This window comes from Engraulis encrasicolus, chromosome 14, assembly GCF_034702125.1.
Source record: "Engraulis encrasicolus isolate BLACKSEA-1 chromosome 14, IST_EnEncr_1.0, whole genome shotgun sequence".
Taxonomy (NCBI): domain Eukaryota; kingdom Metazoa; phylum Chordata; class Actinopteri; order Clupeiformes; family Engraulidae; genus Engraulis; species Engraulis encrasicolus.
In genome coordinates, this window is record NC_085870.1 from 53364835 (window position 1) to 53384135 (window position 19301).

At 42.3% G+C, this 19301-nt stretch overlaps 1 protein-coding gene across 2 annotated transcripts; it reads right to left on the bottom strand.

The window, feature by feature from the left end:
- Window positions 1-49: 49 nt before the first annotated feature.
- LOC134462884 (casein kinase II subunit alpha) lies at window positions 50-18466 on the bottom strand. 2 transcript variants are annotated; one of them, XM_063216122.1, is made up of 13 exons: window positions 18358-18466; window positions 16508-16761; window positions 15382-15493; window positions 14867-14968; window positions 14334-14384; window positions 11320-11379; window positions 10518-10601; window positions 10110-10220; window positions 8596-8697; window positions 8316-8416; window positions 8047-8195; window positions 7358-7447; window positions 50-1979 (listed from the first exon to the last, which is right to left on the bottom strand). In XM_063216122.1, the coding sequence occupies exons 2-13, from the start codon at window positions 16606-16608 to the stop codon at window positions 1864-1866; spliced, it is 1179 nt and encodes a 392-aa protein (XP_063072192.1). In that variant the 5' UTR covers window positions 16609-16761; window positions 18358-18466; the 3' UTR covers window positions 50-1863. The 2 variants fall into 2 exon arrangements, with proteins under 2 accessions (XP_063072192.1, XP_063072191.1); XM_063216121.1 differs by having other exon boundaries at window positions 16508-16764.
- Between the last annotated feature and the right edge of the window lie 835 nt (window positions 18467-19301).

Genomic DNA, 19301 nt, shown 5'->3' on the forward strand with positions numbered 1-19301 from the left:
ATACATTATGGTTAAGTGCAAAGTACACTGTATAGTGAAAAAGAACCAAAATAAATAAAATGGAATGCTTGTTTAATAAACAAAACACTTGTTTATTTACACAATTGTTCTCAAAGACTACTCTACATTGGAACATAAAAATATATACAGTGATGTTAAGGACTCATAATTCGTTATTTGTGTAGATGTATGCATGTATTCTGTAAGTGTAAAGTTTTAAATGAAAACAAAAAGTATGCATATCTATATGTACATTGAGACTTAAGTTACAGTACCCTCTAGGGCACCATAAATGCAAGGACAAATGTTTCATCCCTTCAAGTTCAGTACGTTCTGAAGTATTCAAGTGTGAGCCACCAGAACCAAGCCCTGACTAAATATTACAAAATGATAACACTTTTTCCAGCTCTCAACAGCAGATGCAACACAAACAGCATTTTTCAAGCTATATCCACCACAGCAAACTTCTAGTTTTGATGTCACTCTCTCCATAACCAAAAAAGAAAATGAAAAAAGTTGACCTGTGAGGATGATCATCTTCAGCAGGAAGAACAGAACAACACCAAAACATTGTTTTACTTACCAAGCATTTGAGTAAACTTTGGTTTTTTCATAAACTACTTGAATGAATTCAAGGAAGTGGAAAAGCAGCAGGTTGAAAACATCTTTCAAACGGAACATTGAGCAGATACCTCCTACTCCTGAATGGCCAAGAGGAAAGCACATGCACTTTGTCTCCGGCAACACCAAGACTCCTCCCAGCAACACCGCTCCCTCCCCACCCATCAGCAAGTCCTGGACCTCGTTTCTCGAAAGCGTTGTTGCTAATCCATTAGCAACTTTGTAGATTGCCAATGGGACATTTTATTTCAACCAAGTAAGTTGCTAACTTAGTTAGCAACAATGCTGTCGAGAAACGCACCCCTGAACTGTTGACTCGTGTGATCAGCAATACAGTTCTCAAGTTGACATTACAAAAACAAGGAGTGAAAAAACAACCAAAAACGAAAACAACATATGAGTATGATGTTTGGTATACAGGCTTTACATACGGCACAGGCAGAAGTATTTGTAAGGTCAAGTATATGTGATCGGGGCTGTGCATCCAGCCCTTCCCATTCAGCACGACAGCACCAAATGAACCAAAGCCTAGAACACTGTGGCATCCACTCCCCCCGGACTCCTCATGCTAATTATTATAATACTGAGCTCAGAGAGCTTCTCAACGTGGCCAAAAGCTCCAGGAAATCAGACGCAACCTGGAGCAGTCACACCCGCACCCACCCCCACCCCATCTTGTGTCTTTTGCAAACATGCTACTTTTGGTCCCAACGGCTTCTCCCTCCACCCCCACACTACACACTAAAACTAAATTGTGATTTTTGACACCTGTGAGTCTGTGTTGATTTCTTTTTTCACTTTTCTCTTGAAAGATTAGGGTGGGGGGGATTACAAAAAAAAGTCTTAACAGCTCATCTGTGAGTGTACAACGTCTCACAGAACCAGAGGACGCACGCACACACACACACACACACACACACACACACACACCCCCATCAGAAGGTATACTGTTAGTCAAGCAACTAAGAACTTGTGGATCACACGCACGCACACACACGGTAAGAGAGAATTTGAGCGTTCCGACTCTCATCCGACCCCCCCTTCTCCCAACATCACACATGTAAAGAGGAGAAGTGTCACACACACATACCCAATATACCCACTCCCAAGCCTGTATGGGCCAACAGCTCCAGGGGGGTGGGGCTTGTTAGGGGTTAGGATGGTGGGATGTGGGGTAGAGCAGGGTAGGGTGAGGGTGAGATGGGCTAAGGACGGGCTGGGACGGGACGGGCAGGTTGGCGCTCACTGAGGGGCACCGGCGGCTGCTGGCACTGGGGCATTCAGGCTGTTGGCAGCAGACAGGACAGGAGAGCCGGCCAGGGGACCCAGGGCGGTGGAGGCTGGCAGTGCAGCAATGCCTGCGAGGAGAGGAGCGGGGGGTGGGTGGGAGTTGAGAGAGAGAGAGAGAGAGAGAGAGAGAGAGAGAGAGAGAGAGAGAGAGAGAGAGAGAGAGAGAGAGAAGTGGCTCAGTCTCAGTTAACCGTGAAAAATACATCAGAGCATTCCGCCACGCTGAGCACATAAAAAACACTCTGCAGTGTTTGTGCTCTCCAGAACTTTCCATGCACTGGTGAAATTCCATAGCGGCTTCAAGGAGCACTTAAACATGAAGTTGTGTACACACTACATACATGATCTTCTCCAGCTTTTAGACAACAGCGTTGGCGTTGAATGTTTCTCTTAAAAAATGTGAACACATCATTTATTTTTGGTTGTTAACCACCATGTTATATGAAACTTGCACAACATAGCGTTTCCGATCATTATGGTTATGCATCTCTGATACTGGCTAACCCATGTTTAGTGTGGTGCATGCTTCATGAATACCGTACCCATATCTGGCATGGTGAAGCTTGTGGTGGCCTGGAACAGAGGTTCCCAAACTTAACCCAGGGTTCATACACTTTTTCACCATTTTTTCCAAAACCTTTTAGTGAATTTCCAGAATTACCAAAAAGCAATGACCAATCGACGGCGCGCGGGGGTGGGGGTATATTATATTATATATTACACAGCCTATATTATAAATATCTAAATATATATTTAAACTACAGGCTATGTTTCACTACAGGCTATACGCTGCTATTATACTATGTTGTATTATATCAATTATATTATACACTATTGTATTCATATTATTCACTTCTGGTGTAGGCCTCGAGTCAGAAATAAAAATTAATAGGCCAATAGGAAATTAGGCTGTGAAATCATGAAGACAAATTTGTATTAAATATCAACATGCCCTCTATGGAGGTAGACGCTCATCCTGCTCAAGTAATTTAGAAAACATTGAGTCTACACCTGCCTAAGCACATCAGTCCAAAGCTTCTGTAAGAATGTTCATGTCTTGTCATTTGTTGTGGTCGTTGATGGAGCCAAAAAAGGGGGAAAGAGTGCACTGCTCGTGGCATAGTGTGACGCCCACGCAACGAGATGCGACAGTGAGCCTCATTTTGTGTTGCAACTCTCTGACTGCTTTGAAATAGAGCCATAACTTTTCAAACTCTTTTGGCGCTGCCGCTTATATTTCAAAACAGTCGCGTCATGCCGACATTGGCAATTGATTAGTTCTAACCTTTCAGCGCAACGGACAAATTCACTCGCAGGTGCCCCTTTGCTTCCCAATATCAATATGTCGGGGCTTACCGAAAGCATAAAAGGTTCACTTGGAGGCGGAGCTATATCTGGCAAATTAGTGCACCAAACATCTCTTAGGGTTGCATTCCTTTTGGCATTAGCTAAGTTTTTGTGGAAACACTAAATATTTTACAATACTTATAATTGCTAACCTGTTAATAGCTGAGGAGGCAACAGACTGGTGTATCTTGCCCTTCATGTGGCTAACAAGTGGCACTTCACCCATATCGGACACATCAAAATATTTGTCCTCCTCTTGTTAGCCATTGTTGATAATCTTTTTAGAAAGCCACGCATTGATGAAGTTACACTTCCCGGGATGCCGTACCATCGTTATTAGAAGTTTACAACTCAGCTCTCACCACGCCTCGAATACTGCATCTAGCTTGTGCGTAGCGAGGAGTACAGTTGCCAGATGTGACAGATTTCCAGCACCAAAAATGCATGAAAACCGCCTAGAGCCACTACAACCTGCCTTATTTGAAAAACACTCAATTTGGCAACACAGGGTTAGGCATGTAGTCAAGTTCATTATGTATTGTTGCTGGATTTTTATGGGGATTTGGAAAACTATACATTTTTGAAAAGTAGATAGTATAAGCAATCAGAAAAACAATGTTTCCATTTGCACAGGTGGCGGCCATCTTGGATTTTTCAAAATGGCGTCCGAAAAACCTATATTTTGTCATTTCTCAGCTTCTGAATAAGTTAGAACATTGATTTTAACTGCTTAACCAACATTTTCAGGGTCACTGAATCTAATGGTGTTAGTTGTATTGTTGTCAGACATTTTGTTACCACACCAATTTATTTGAACTATTGATTTATAGTATTTATGAGTAGATGGCCCACCATTTAAAACATCCCAGCTTGAATGTGCAAAACTGGTACAGTTTACATGTCCACCATTTTGCTGTACATTTACAGGCTTGCCTGTGCAAATCTCACAGCTACATTGTATCCAGTATACAGGAGCAGCGCCACATAGTGAATGTTTTGAGTGTCAACAGGTGTTCAATTTTTTCATTTGGGGGAATCCTTCAGCATGCATGCATTTTCGTATGATAATACTGGAAACTGACTGCAAGACAGAGTGACAAATCAATTGATGTTATTAATATTATTAATGCACATACGAGCATGTCATTAACTGCTGTTGGTGAGTGTGCTTTAGTGTAATAGTGAGGGTTCTGTTTGCTGTTTGTTCTGGTTATATTCATGGGTGAAGAACATCGAGGTGAACAAGAGACATGTCAAGCCCATGACCTCATTAACTGGAAGCTGTGTATTCTATGCCAGTCTGATGATGCCAAGACGGTGGTTCTGGTCCAGAATCCAAGATTAGACGCTAATGGACATGTACGAGAAGTAGTTCAAGAGAGGGTCAGTCTGAGTGATTGGGACCATGTTAAATCCAAAGACGACTGCAGAACTGCACAGCTGAGACACCAGGGACACAGAAAGCAGTCTAGCATCTCTCCTGTCACTCAGGTGCAACCAACAAGGTTCAAATACAGCATGCAAGCAACCAACATGCACATCATTTCTACAGGACGGTGCACAGCCAAGAAGCGTGGCAAGAAGAGAGGATGAACAGAAATGGATGACCCAGGCCCCTCAACATCTAATTCTTCTCCACTCCACTCGTCAAGAAACAAAGCTCCATCTGCCAAAAGGCTGATGGTGAACTACTTTATCTGGTCAGAACTGCAAATTCCGGAAAATCTCCAAAGGCTGCTTTGGAACAGTCCCAGAATCTCACACTCAAAACTAGACTGAACACCCGCATCTCAGCAGATGATGCACATGCAATTGATGTATGATATCACAAAGATTGTGGGACAAAACATGTGTCATGTACGGCGAGACTCAGGCCTGACAGAAATACAACTCTCCAAGAAGCCTTGACGTTAACATGTCTGCTTGAGCTGATCAACCGTATTGATGTGGAAACACATAACAAAGCATGGACATCATTGAAAAAAATGTATGTCAACATGCTTGATTCAGAAGCCTTGGAGAATCATGAACTTGCATTCAGTAGAAAGTGGCCGAAAGAGAGACACACCCTTGCTAGTCTGTTCAATTCAGCTGGGACATCATTGATGTTGCTGGATACTTGTATGGCATCTGTTCCCTGGCCTGTCTTGGTGAAGGTTGCAATGTTTGTCCTTGTCACCTGTGCTGCTTTGTAAATTGCTTTCATGTTATCATATTCATCAGTTGTCATTGCAGCATGAACCATGTCTTCTTCACATGCTTCTGGATAGTAGGGACTTTTGACCTCTTTAGGTCATTTAGAACAGACAGATTTCAGTTATGGCAAGACTGTGAGGATTCTCCTTTTCAGCCACTTTCTACTGAATGCAATCTTTGTGATATTGGACAGCAATTGAATGTGCATCATCTGCTGAGATGCTGGTGGTCATTCTTGTTTTCAGGGTGGGATTCTGGGACTTTACAGCCTTTAGAGTTTTACTGCCATTTGCAGTTTTGACCTGATGAAGCAGTTCACTATCGTCCTTTTGGTAGAAGAAGCATGGTTTCTTATCGAGTGGACTCGTACGAAATCTTGTGGATAGTGGAGAAGAATCAGATGCTGAGGTGCCTGGGTCAGTCATTTTTCAGTCATTTTTCGAGACTTGGTCTGACCAAGTCCATAACAATTAACATTTCCCAAACGGCATGGTTGATCTTTCTCCTTAGGTTTGCTACTGGTTGACTGTTGTCCGACCAAGTGAGTGGAGTTCCCTTTTTTTTTAGATCAGAAACAATATTTACATTTCTCTTGGCCTGCCTAGAAGCAGTGCAGAAGGTGCTGCATCACTGGGAGGTTGTGGCTTGTCTAGTGCAGTTCTGCAGTCGTCTTTTGATTTTAACATAGCCCCCATCACTCAGACTGGCCCCCTCTTGAACTACTTCCAGTACATGTCCATCAGCGTCTAATCTTGGATTCTGGACCAGAACCACCTTTTGGCATCGTCAGACTGGCATAAAACACACAGCTTCCAGTTAATGAGCTCATAATGCTTGATAATGCCTCTTGTTCACCTCGATGCTCTTCACCCATGATTATAACCAGAACAAACAGCAAACAGAACCCTCACCGTTACACTCCACCACCATCACCAACACCAGTTAATGACAGTATGTGCATTAGCAATATTAATAACACCAATTTATTACTTGATTTGTAACTGTGTCTTGCAGTCAGTTTCCAGGATCATCATACAGAAAATACATGCATGCTGAAGGAAGGCAAAAGGCAAAAATTTAACGCCTGTTGACATTCAATATATTCACTACATGGCACTGCTCCTGTTTACTGGATACAATGTAGCTGGTATGAGCTTTGCACAAGCAAGCCTGGATATATACAGCACAATGCTGGACACGTAAACTGTTTTGCACATTCTAGCTGGGATGTTTTGTATGGTGGGCTTGACAGACATGCATCTACTTGTAGATACTATACAGTAAATCACCAGTTCAAATGAATTAGCATGGTAACAAACTGTCTGAGAACATTAAAACTACCACCAGTAGATTCAGTGACCCTGAAAATGTAGGTTTAGCAGTTTGAATCAATGTTTTAGCTCAATCAGAAGCTGAGAAATTGCAAAATTATGGTTTTTCGGAAGCCATTTTGAAAAATCCAAGTTGGCCGCCATGCAGACATTTGTGCAAATGGAAACATTGTTTTTCAGATTGCTTATACAATATACTTTTCAAAAATGTATAGTTTTCCAAATCCCCATAAAAATCCAGCGAAAGGTTCAGATCCAAACGTAATGAACCTGACTAATACGCAGACTGCGCTAGACAACATTTCCACGACAACTCGTGGCTATTTACATTTTACTGAGCGGCATCAAGTTCATAAAGATAATTGATAACACACTAGATAGATTTCCATGACTTTTCCAAAACTTCTGACAAAAAAAAAAAACGTTTTCCATAACTTTTCCAGGCCTGGAAATTTGAATTTTGCATTTCCATAACTTTTCCAGGTTTTCCATGACCGTACGAACCCTGTTAACCATGGCAAGACACCACCCAGTTTGAAAACCCCTGATCTGGAGAGGTGAAGCAGACTCACCAGTCATCATGCTGGCACTGTTGACAGTGGTGTTGGCAGCTGGGACGTTGGTGGACCCACCCATGCGAGACTGATCCTTCACAATGGGATCTGGGAAGAGACAAAAACGCACCACGCACGCACACACGCACACACACACACAATTTCAAACGCCTGTGCAGCTAACCCTGTTCCATACATTTTTGGCAATTAAGTACACTTGACTTGACTACAGAGAGGCAGTCTTCCCTCATCTATCAAAACTACTCAGTACAGGGGTTGAGGGTACCTACTACTACTTTACACTGTGAGTCACACAACTCAATACAATAGTACTCAGAGATGGCAACTGGTCCTCTGGACAATGCAACTTGATGCGTGTTTGGCGTACCCTCTGCAGAGTGCCTACATATACCGCAAGCAGACAAACACACAGCCAGCCAGCCAGCCAGCCAGGATCATTGCAATCCCTGGCCCAAGTCCCACCAGGAGGCCAGGTTTGTTTGTTTGTTTACATTTATGGCCAATTATGCATCTGTGGCTTTCATGGACAGTACAGGTAATAAAATTCACTTCAGATTAAAAATCAACAATGATATAAATAATTGAATAAATGAAATACATTAAAGAGGTTTTGTCCCGGGAGGCCAGGTAATAAATATATTGTCTGCCTTCCAGAAGTAGGGTGTGTGAGTGTGGGGTGGACCTACAGAAGTAGGGGTGCTCCATGGCCTCGCGGGCGGTCAGCCGAGCCTGGTGGTCGTAGCGCAGCAGCTTGTCCAGGAAGTCCAGCGCCTCAGTGCTCACCAGGTGCTGGTTCTCACTGTGCACAAAGCGCTCCCACCGCTTCCGGGAGTGCCTAGGGTAACCAATAGCAGAGCACCAGATAGTGAGGAGTGGACAGCGCTCTTCAAACTCTTTCATTTGCTATACCATGTCCAACTCTAAGATGCTTTATCGTGCAGGGTTGCCAACTCACCTTCCCAAAATGTCATTGAACCGGGGTTCCAGTTCTATGTTGTACTTGTCGATGTAATCGTAGAGGTCCTCTGTACCCAAAACCTTTGCTATTCTCACCAGCTGTAGAAGGAGGGCATACTCATGAAATTACAGTCTGACAGCCACACAGTCCATAATACAAGTGAACAATAACAATTTTGGACTGAATCGCATTTCTAGTCAATGTGAGGATATTGGCAACCAAAAACATGGATTCTGATATATAACCAGTCCCTATGTAAAGAAAAGCGTTTTCCAACCTGATCGTAGTTGTCGTGGCCGTGGAAGAAGGGCTCCTTCCTGAAGACCATACTGGCCAGCATGCAGCCCAGACTCCACATATCCAGGCTGTAGTCATACATCTACACACAACACAGCAAGAGTTCACATGCAAAATCCTCTAAAAGCAATTGCAAAAACCTGTACAAACAACCTGGAAGGCATTTCCCAAAGTTATCTCAATCAAAAAGATACTTGTGCGTTATCAATTGCAACAGCTCAAGACCAAACAAGTGAGATTACCTGATTTTTAAGTAAGCTAAATTCATGGAAATACAGTCCATCTTTTGTAAATCCATCACAAATGCACTTTAGAAGTTTTTGCATCTGAACATTCACATATGGCCACCACAGACAGTTCATTATGCCATTTCTTGATTATGTGTTCTCTCACATCAAGGTCAATGGTTTTCCTTCAACGGAGACATGTAAAAGGATGTCCCCATAATCAACACCCCTGCAATCCTCTGAGATAGAAGTTACCCATCAAAACATACATGGTAAAAAAAAAACATGTTACCTTGAAAACATTAAAACCGTAAGGAGTGACCAATCTCCTTTCATTGATATGACACCAACTATACAACACCACAATCATGGTTCTTCCAGGTCAAATAAAGTCTACATTTGAGATAACATCCCAGTGCAAATAGGGAACAGCTTTGGTAAATCACTGAAAATATTGGACTTTTTTTTTCACTGGACATTTTTTTTCATCCAAAAGTATCTGAGATTACGAGCAAGCTTTGGCATACACTTTCAAATCCATCACTCGTATTGGCCACCCAAGAAAGACATTGATTGGCTCAATTAATGTCATTACAAAGCAGGACCATTTGAAGATCTACCATTTTGCCATTTTGTGTTCTTCTGCACAAAATAAATACAACCACAGCCATAAGCAAATATTGACAAAAATATGAAGACGCTGGGATGGGTGCGTGTCTGTATGTGTTTGTGTACAGTGGCAGTGATACGTCAGTGATGATGACTTCTTGAATAACAAGTTGACAGGTTGATTAAGCAAAGTGCTTTGTTACAGGATTTGTGGAACATATTTTTGTGCATTTGTTTTGTTTTATATACTCCGTGGTAGTAACCTGCAGTCCGAGCTGTCCTACACAAAAGACACACTTCAAGCCACAACTTTACAGCACCACATACAATCCTTGGAGTACACTCACTCCCTTCCTCATCACAAAACTGCGTCATCCCAGACCTGAACTCAACACTTTGCAATACCAGCACGTCAAGCTCAGAGAGGATAGAGTAAAACCAGCACCTAGCAACAATAACACCAACAACAGGCTCCACACCAGTAGGATATGCAATCAGGCCAAAGGCATTTACCAACATGTCGAACATCTATCAACTGGACATTACATACTATTAAGATGGATTAAGTAAGTCAATCTAAATTTCTTAACATGGACAGTCAAAAGGGACATTTCAGCCCTTTTTTGGCTTGAAAATTAAAAAATATATATAAACATACTTGGTAGTCCACCAGCAGTTCTGGTCCTTTGAAGTAGCGAGAGGCAACTCGGACATTGTACTCCTGTCCAGGGTGGTAGAACTCAGCCAGCCCCCAGTCAATCAAACGCAGCTGTTGAAAGATATAACAGGTTTGGGACAAATGCACACAGTCATAATTTAAAAAGTGGCCTGCCCTCTTAATTTGTTGTAGTAACTTAATCCCTGCCCTTTACACCTTGGCACACATCTTGTGGAATGCAAAGAGGGCCTCACGTTCCGTAATGGAGGGCTAACTAAACATGGCCATGATCAGCCCTAAATGTCCTTAATGTGGTTGAAAATGTTAGGGACTGGATTAAAAACGGCAGTGTAAATGTAAAGGCATTGGGGATTACAGCCTCCACGGTAGAACAGATGAGCTCCTTACCTTCCTGTGCTCGTGATCAATCATCACATTGTGCGGCTTGACGTCGCGATGCATAATGCCCATGCTGTGGCAGTAATCCAGCGCCTGCAGAGAAGGGGGCCGACAACGGAACATTATTTACAAGCCAAAAATGCCAGCACTACTACACACACTTGGCACATATCTCAGCAACAACATCACTCAAACCCTGGACATGAATTTGACACTGACTACCCCAAGCAAGCTATCCCACTCACTATTACCCTCGTAGTTCACATGATATTTTCATAGAATCGTGCAATGTTTGGCATGACGCCAATCCTTGGGTAACTGAAGCAAGAGGTTCATTGAGTGGACTCGTTTTCCTAAATGTGCAGAGCACATCTGCATATGGTCCACTGTTGCATTAAACGCTTACTCTGGGTACTTTACACTTTATGCAGCACCTGGGTTAGTCCTTGACTTGGCTCTACAGCAGGGGTGGGCAACTGGAGGCCCCGGGGCCATATGCAGCACCATCCCCTCCCCTCACTCAGTGCGGCCCGTAGATAAAACACAATTAAATATAATAATAATAATAATAATAATAATAGGCAGATTTTTTTAAACACTCTTAATTAATCCATTGTAATTGTACTGTTGGCCGATAGAGAACACTCCATTCCTTTGAAGCCATATCAGCAGTCAGTGAGCAACCAACTGCACCTGAACTCTGCAAGCTGATGGAAGCGAGGAAAAAATGTAATCCTCCTCATCATCCTCAAGTTGCCTATGACTCCTCTTAAGAACACCTTCTGCTTTTAATTCTATAATGCAGACTCACCTTAAGAATCTCATACATGTAGAATCGAATGTCATAGTCGGTCAGGGTCTGGTACAGTTGCTGCAAGTAGAAAATATATTGTGTATTATTATAACTATTTAAGATAAGATAAAACGTTATCATCTGTTACACATGAAACAGAAAAATGTCTTTTGACGTGGCTCCAGTTAGTCTCACAAACATTAAACAAGACAAGACAATACATGTATGCTGAGGCTGGATTAGTGTGGTCACGATACCAATATTTTGGTACCGGTATCGGTATCAACCTGTATTTTGGTACTTTTCGGTACTTAAAAAAAAAAAAAAGCAACGTTTCAATGTCCTGTAATGCAATATTTTTCGAGCTCCCGGTACAAATCATGCCAATCCCAATATAACACTGTCATAATAGTCTACTCTGCACTGAAACAGCAGCATTTTTTAATAATCCCATCATTTTGTTAAAATGACACAAAATACAAGAACATGAGTGGATATTCATTTGGATAACACACATCACATCATAGTAAGTTGCTTTCAATTCAAATGTGATATGGATTGTTAGTGAATGTGCAGCAGTGTTAATTTCGTCAACCACGACGATGACGAAAATATTTCGTCAACGCCCCTTTTTCCCTTGACGATGACGAGACGATGACGCAATAAAAAATGCCTCCAGCAAATAAAAATATGACGAAAAAAAAAAAAAATTTCGTCAAGGAGACTAAGACGAGACGAAATTTACAAGCCATGGACGAATGGACATTAAAAAATTTAATTATTTATAATTAATTTGTAATTTGTAATTGTAATATAGGCCTAAGTGTCTTGAACTTCATAGGTGATTGCGCGCTCACGCTGTGTTGCCTGGCATGTCTCTGCTGGCAGCCAGTGCATGGCGCGGCTCAGTCAGTAGTTCTGTAGCCTAGTAGTTCAGTGAGTCCATTAAGTTGAGTTTAGGTCCTAAAACATTCCCAGAGAAAGAGAAAAAATAGCAGACGTTGAGGGAAGTGTTAATTTTGAAACATGTTCAACAACCCTCTTGTCCATGACGAAGACGTGTTTCTGCAGTAATGACAGTCGCGCCAATCCTCCTCTGATACTGTCATTCTAAACCTCCTCGAGCTTCCACTATTCTCCTTTTCACTTAGGCTGTCTTAACCCGGCGTTCGTTGTCTGTTCTTTTTTTGTAATGTTTGCTATATTTGTTGTTTAACCAAATGTGTAGGCAGTTCGCAAGCAAATCATGAAGGTCGGATTTGTGAATTGATTTAAATCAGTCACCGCGGGAGCGCGCGCCAGCAGGGGGAAAGTTGGCCTGTCTAAACAGAGGCACGGCTACTGTAGCCTAGTTTTGAAAAGAATCAATGGATGGGCGATCGCTGAGGAGTTTAAAACTGTTGAGATTTGAAACTTTGAGATTTGAACTTGCTCTCGTCGAGAGCAACGCTAAAAGACCCGAGGAAGTCGACAGCATCTCCATGCGTCTGCAGCGTCTTCCTAAGTTCCAAAAACTCTTTTCAGGGTCATGCTTATCGAGCCTCGACACCCCCGACAAACAAAACAGCATTATATTTGTATGTACATATTTGTATGTGCATGTCCTTTCTATCGTCCAGTCTGCGTACCCCTGCCTAACTATTTTTCCTGGGACTTCTGCATGGCATACGAAGTGTGCTCGCACAATCTATTTAAGCCTATTCCACGCATACCGCACGAGTCATTATCGTTCTCTGCTCGCATTGCCAATTGAAAACAAAAACCGCTAACTTGCATAGTCTAACATCAGCAATATTTTATCTGACTCGTGGTCATCGGGAAGCCACTATCAGGGAGACTTCTTGGACTTCATGCAGACTTGGGATGTCTGGTCTTCCCACTGCCGGCAATCTGCAGGCTTTAAGTCACGCGGTCAGGTGAAGAAGAGTAGCTTCCTCCGTGATCAAACTCAAAATCAAATAGTAGCCTATGCAGCAGCTTCTAATGCACGAGAGAGAGAGAGAGAGAGAGAGAGAGAGACAGAGAGAGAGAGAGAGACAGAGAGAGAGAGAGAGACAGAGAGAGAGAGAGACAGAGAGAGAGAGAGAGACAGAGAGAGAGAGAGAGAGAGAGAGAGAGAGAGAGAGAAGCTTGCACCTGGAAGTGTGTGTGTGTGTGTGTGTGATGCTCTTTTGCTCTATGATGTTGAAATGACTGATTTGGGTTTTGGTGGAAAATGACCAAGTAACAAGGTGAATATTTGCTGCAATAGGCTATATTAGTATTGAAATAACGATAGCCATTGTAGGTTATTAATTTTACACCACAATATTGACTAAAATGACTAAAATTTGAAATGTTGACTAAAATGGCTAAAATGACTAAAATTTGAAATGTTGACTAAAATGACTAAAATGACTAAAATTTGACTATGACTAAAATTGATTTTCGTCATTTTGACTAAGACTAAGACTAAATTGGGAAGCCAATGACTAAAATATGACTAAGACTAAAATTGATTTTCGTCATTGTGACTAAGACTAAGACTAAATCAAAAAAAGCTGACGAAATTAACACTGATGTGCAGTGAATTAACATGCTTGCTTGTTTTCACTGCTGGTAGATTTTAACCAAAACCCCAACTAACTTGCTACAGACAACTTTAGAGGCAACTTTACAGGATGGATTCCCAAAGCAATCAAAAATAACGTCACTTGTGCAAATTCTGCATACAGTACAGCATGATACTATTCCAACTGTAAGTTAAAGTTACAAATAAAAGTGCTAAGCAATCGCTAACGCTAACCGCTATTCAGTTTGGAGTGTTTGTAAGCAGCAGCTGTTGCCGTTTGCCACATTGTTGCATACCGGTACTTTTCAAATGCAGTATAGTACCGTTTTAAATGCCTTTGTACCGAGGTACTTTTTTTATACCGGTATACCGTGCAACCCTAGGCTGGATAGCTGGCAATATTCATAATCTAGATTTTTAAAAGCGTAGACACTATAGTGTTGAAAAATATAACCCATCTTGGGAACAACAGACTTCTTACCTTGAAGTCAGTGTTGTTGACGTGCTCAAAAACCAAAGCCGGGGTTCGAGACTGTAAATCAGAGTTTAAATGATTCGTTAATTTTTAAAATCAATAAAAGACAAACAATACTTTCAGTTTCATGTCATTTTGACCATTTCAAATGAGCCATAAAAGGGGAATGGAAAACAAGAAGAGACAATCAATTGACAAATGTGAGGTTTTTTTCCCGAAAAACAAAAAAATCAACACTACGTAACAAAAGGAATGTTCACCCTCAAAAACACTACTTTTCATCAATTACTACAATATGTACTGTACAAGAGATGTTCATTATAAACACATAATAAATCACACAACATGATGAAGGCAGAGTTTAGTTCTGACATGTATGCCATGCAAGTCCTCCTGTACACCCACTAGGGCTGGGCAATATGACGACAACTGAATGTGTAATTGTTCTGTTTTAAAATGTGTAAATCTTGCAAAATATTATTGTGATGTATAGAACGTGATGTATATTTTTATCCATATTGCCCAGTACTAATACCCACCACAGGGTCTTTGACGATGTCGATAAGGGAGATGATATTCGGACCACCGCGCAGGTTTTCCAGGATCTTGATCTCTCGCTTGATCTTCTTCTTCTTCACCGGCTGCAAGAAAGAGAGCAAAGGAACCCAGTTCACAACAAACATCTGCTTCACAGAGGTAATTCACTAATGGAAGCTGCAGTCATTCCAAGACCAAGTGCAGTCAGTCAACACTTCTGCATCACATGTCTTCAATCTACATCAGGGTTCATGTGAGGAGAGATGTGTGCAGCAAAATAAGATCAGCACCACATTTTAGGGCAAACACATAGCAGCGAGTGCATATTGATGAGAGAGCTAGGAGGTGGCATGTTTTGGCTCAAATCAACACATGCCAAGCCTAACTGGAGTGACACCTAAAATAACTGAAGCAATCTGCCTCTGGACAAGACCAGTCGAGTGCTGGAAATAAACATGCATAGCTTTCATCGCGCATGTATAGCTTTCATCAGATTTTGATACTGTGTGAGACTTGCCTTGAGGATTTTGACGACCACCTTCTCATTGTTGGTGATGTTGATGGCTTCAAACACTTCACTGTATTTCCCCCTTCCCAGTTTCCGCACCAGCTGAAAGTCATCCTGGTTTCTGCAGATACAAGAGCACTTTTTTGAAATCTACACTCCAATCCAAATCAAAAAGATGAAGCCATTATGCCATCACCTTTGCTTTCACTAATTTACACAATCAACAAATAGATTACTCATCAGGTGGTCTTGCTATCATTAGTGTTAAATCATGCTTTGAAGTATGTTTTTAACTTACTACAAACAAAATAAGAATACAGCAATTATCAAACACACACATATTGAAATGAACAAATCCATGCATGAATGTAGGGCTGCACAATTAATAGAAACGAATCGAAAATCGTGATTTTGGGCGCAACAATTAAAAATCATGATCGCACAGGGGGAAATGTAGCGACCTGCCTTCAGGCTTCCTTGAGGCCTGAACATGTTGACAGGCTGGTATTTCTGGCCAAAAATCTGTATGCACAACTAAGCTTCATGCTATTGCCTTTTACATACAGTAATTATTACAACTCATTTTTATAATGTTGATCCCTTAAATAACACAAAATGTAGTTGCTTATTGTTGTTTAATAATCGTGATTTAAATTTTGACCCAAATAATCTTGATGATCTTTTTTCCATAATCGTGCAGCCCTACATGAATGAATGAATGAATGAATGAATGAATGAATGAATGATTTTAAGAGGTCTTGAAAGTAATTTATGGGTTTATGGGGATGGTACGACCCGATTTGACACGTCACACTACCCATGCACAAATTGCCAGGGCAACACGATTCGCTCTTGAGAGCATCGTCACCTCCACCACAGGTGCACATTTCCAATCCACGTTTTTGTCATCTGTAATTCCAGAAAACAAGTCCGTCGTGTCATACAGTGCGAGCACTCTGGTCGCATCCGACCCTCGGGTCGTATAGTGCGAGGGCTTGGGTTTTGGATATTGTATGGATGGCTTTAGTGGAGATGAACAAATGCATGCCTGACTGAATGAATGCCTGACTGAATGAATGCCTGAATGAATGAATGAATGAATGAATGAATGAATGAAAGAAATGAATATGCCTACCCCCACTCCACCACGTGAGACTCATAGTCCCAGTATTCGCGGGGCCGATGGGTGTTAACCTCCGTGTAGACCCGCGCCCGACTCGGAACTGGGCCCGACATGTCCGACAGCTTGGCAAGGTAAGGGGGGAGGTGTGTGCTCTACTACGGCTGGGTAGGACTGCAGCGTGGAGAAGGGACAGGGTTGAGGAGGAGGAGGAGGAGGAGGAGGAGGGCAGGGGCCACAGGACTCCCAGCTGTGGCACCTCAGAACTGCTACTGAATCACAAGAAGCAAACAGAAGGAATGGGCGGAATGATGAAACATGTCATTGACATTTGGTACAGAAAATGTCTAACATGAGATTTACGCAAAAGGTAAGGACAATTACAGAATTATGCATTGACAAAAAACAGATGATCTTGGTGCATGACTCAAAAACAACTCTTTGTGATCTTTATTTAAACATGAAGACTGTCTTTTGAAGCACAAATGGTTATAACAGACAGTGTAAATAAAGTAGGCCTATCTGGCATATTGCGAGATACATAGTGATGAAGAGGCACAGGAACAACACCTTTCCCAACTATACCACATCTGGTCAATTCTTTCAAATCTATGGCTTAGACTTGCCTTAATGGAAAAGGCACACACTACAATGCAAGTGACCCGTCAAATGACAAATTCCTTATCTCAGACCATAACTGCAGTTTATGCAGAAATGTCTGAGCGTACATGTATTATGTTTAATATCTCAATGTTCAATGTTGTTTGATGTCTTGGATGTCTGTCATGTATGCAAATATGTTGGCTGTGACAAATTTTGTGATGGTGGTGAGAACGAATTTCCCTTTCAGGGACAATTAAAGTCTATCTAGCATCTATCTTTCCAGCTCACCCACACATTGAAGAACATCTAAGATCTACCATGATCCAAAAGCTTAGACCTAAACGTTTATAAACTCAATTCCAGTCTTTCCTAGATTACGAATAACTTCAACCTCTTTCGGAGAATAAAAAGAGAGAGTTCAGGTCAATTCGATGACACCTGCCTCTTGAGACGAAAAACCAGAAGGGTCAAAGTTCAGCTTGCCACAAAGAGGACACCCTCTCTGCCCAGCATCATCATGGCATGCTTACATCAGGATGTGGAGATGCACCCAACTCATCGACAGGTGCATGGGCAATTACTAGAATTACATTAGGCTAAGCTTTAAATACAGGGACGGCTGGTAATACCTACTGTCGGCCTTTAAGAGAGACGCGGTTCATGCTATACAGCACGCGCTTGTAAGTCCATGAGTAAGGAAATAGCCGAAAGATTTACAACAGCCAGGTTATCAGAATAGCCACCGGAGGTTACAGGGAGTTTCTCCCACCACTCAGCTAATATTAATAACTAAAGAGTCCGCATGTTAGCTGCTACCTGACAACCAAACCAAACATGAGCGATCAGTCACCACCAGTGCATCACCACCACCATCGCCACTGCTCGTGTGCTAGCCACTGTTACATCCTGACTTCGGGCTATTTGAATCCAACTGGGTGGATCAGATCAATGGCAGTCTTGGATATATCAAAGTCACCAGCTCACCTTACCACTGGCTACTACCTAAGGCCAGATGTGGGTCAACATATCACCGGTAATCCCCCCACTATGTCTGAGAGGGCTTCCCACCTCGCCCATTGCCTGAGGGCAGCCAACAAGCTAGGTAGCCAGCTAGCCAACAAACCAGTATGCAAAGAGCTGCAACTAGCTAACACTAGCAAGCTGCCTGGAGCCGGTTCCTCGCCACCCGCTACGGATGCCGTGGAAGGCGCTGTTGTAGTCAAATATTCACAAGTAACAATTTGACCAATAATTGTTTATACCTCCAATGAAACCGACGAGGTTAGCCACCCTCCCGGAGAATAGTTGTTGATTTCTTCCTCCTTTTCTTCGGCGTAGTAAAAAATATTCTGCTGTCTCAGGCACAATATGGCCGATGCATTGAATCACTCCCTTGCACCTAGCATCCAATCACATTTCACTTTACGCGAGTTCCCGCCTTGAGATTTCTTTGTTTGTGCTAGGATTGGTTTAAACGCCATCCAGTGAATTCCGCCACCAAGATCCGGAAGAATATGGACAGGAATAGCGGCTCTCGGCTCGGCTGCTCGTGTGTCTCCGTTCCTTTCCGTGAGCTGGCATTAATATAATAGCTGTCGTATTTAATGATTATTATAGGTTATAATATTAATCAGACATTTCCTTGTATTCGTATACAAATGACTCAAAGGAATTAATAGTGCATTCATTCGATGGTGTCTGCGGCCGCTGCTTGCCTCCTCTGTTGTGGTTGTGACTGCATGCTCTGCAGTAGGCTAGTTCCGAGTTCCTCTGACAGAACGGTAGTTGGCCTAGGCCCAGGCCCCAGGACCCCAAGCCCCCATGTGGTGAATAACAGCTCACACGCTCTGCTCACTCGCTGGGGCTCCACCTGACCCTAGAATCACCACCTATGCAGGCTGAGAAACTACATAACCAGGAGGAAGATTGAGAAGTCTTACATTTTATCCCGTCATGTAATAAAACCACTGGCCTAATTCGGAGATATAGAGTTCTTCAGTAACGCGGAAGCATGTAGTAGATTGTAGTCTTTCATGTTAGCATTTAAGGACTTCCTGGTTCGTATCGGCTTCCGGCCTCCATTGGGAATGAATAGGGGCCAGTTTCAAATAAGCTCCGAGTGCAAGCAGGCGCTTAGCGAACCCCCGCAAACTGTCGAGGGTGTTAAAAATAGGCTGTAGGTATGACATGGTTGATCATTTTGTGT

What these genes read in the sequence shown, in the direction of transcription:
- LOC134462884 (XM_063216122.1), bottom strand. Translation starts at nt 16,608, where the DNA reads ATGTCGGGCCCAGTTCCGAGTCGGGCGCGGGTCTACACGGAGGTTAAC. An exon ending in ACATGTATGAGATTCTTAAG is followed by an intron (nt 10,602 to 11,319) that starts GTGAGTCTGCAT and finishes CCTTCTCTGCAG; the next exon opens with GCGCTGGATTACTGCCACAG. An exon ending in CATGGAGCACCCCTACTTCT is followed by an intron (nt 7,448 to 8,046) that starts GTAGGTCCACCC and finishes GTCTCTTCCCAG; the next exon opens with ATCCCATTGTGAAGGATCAG.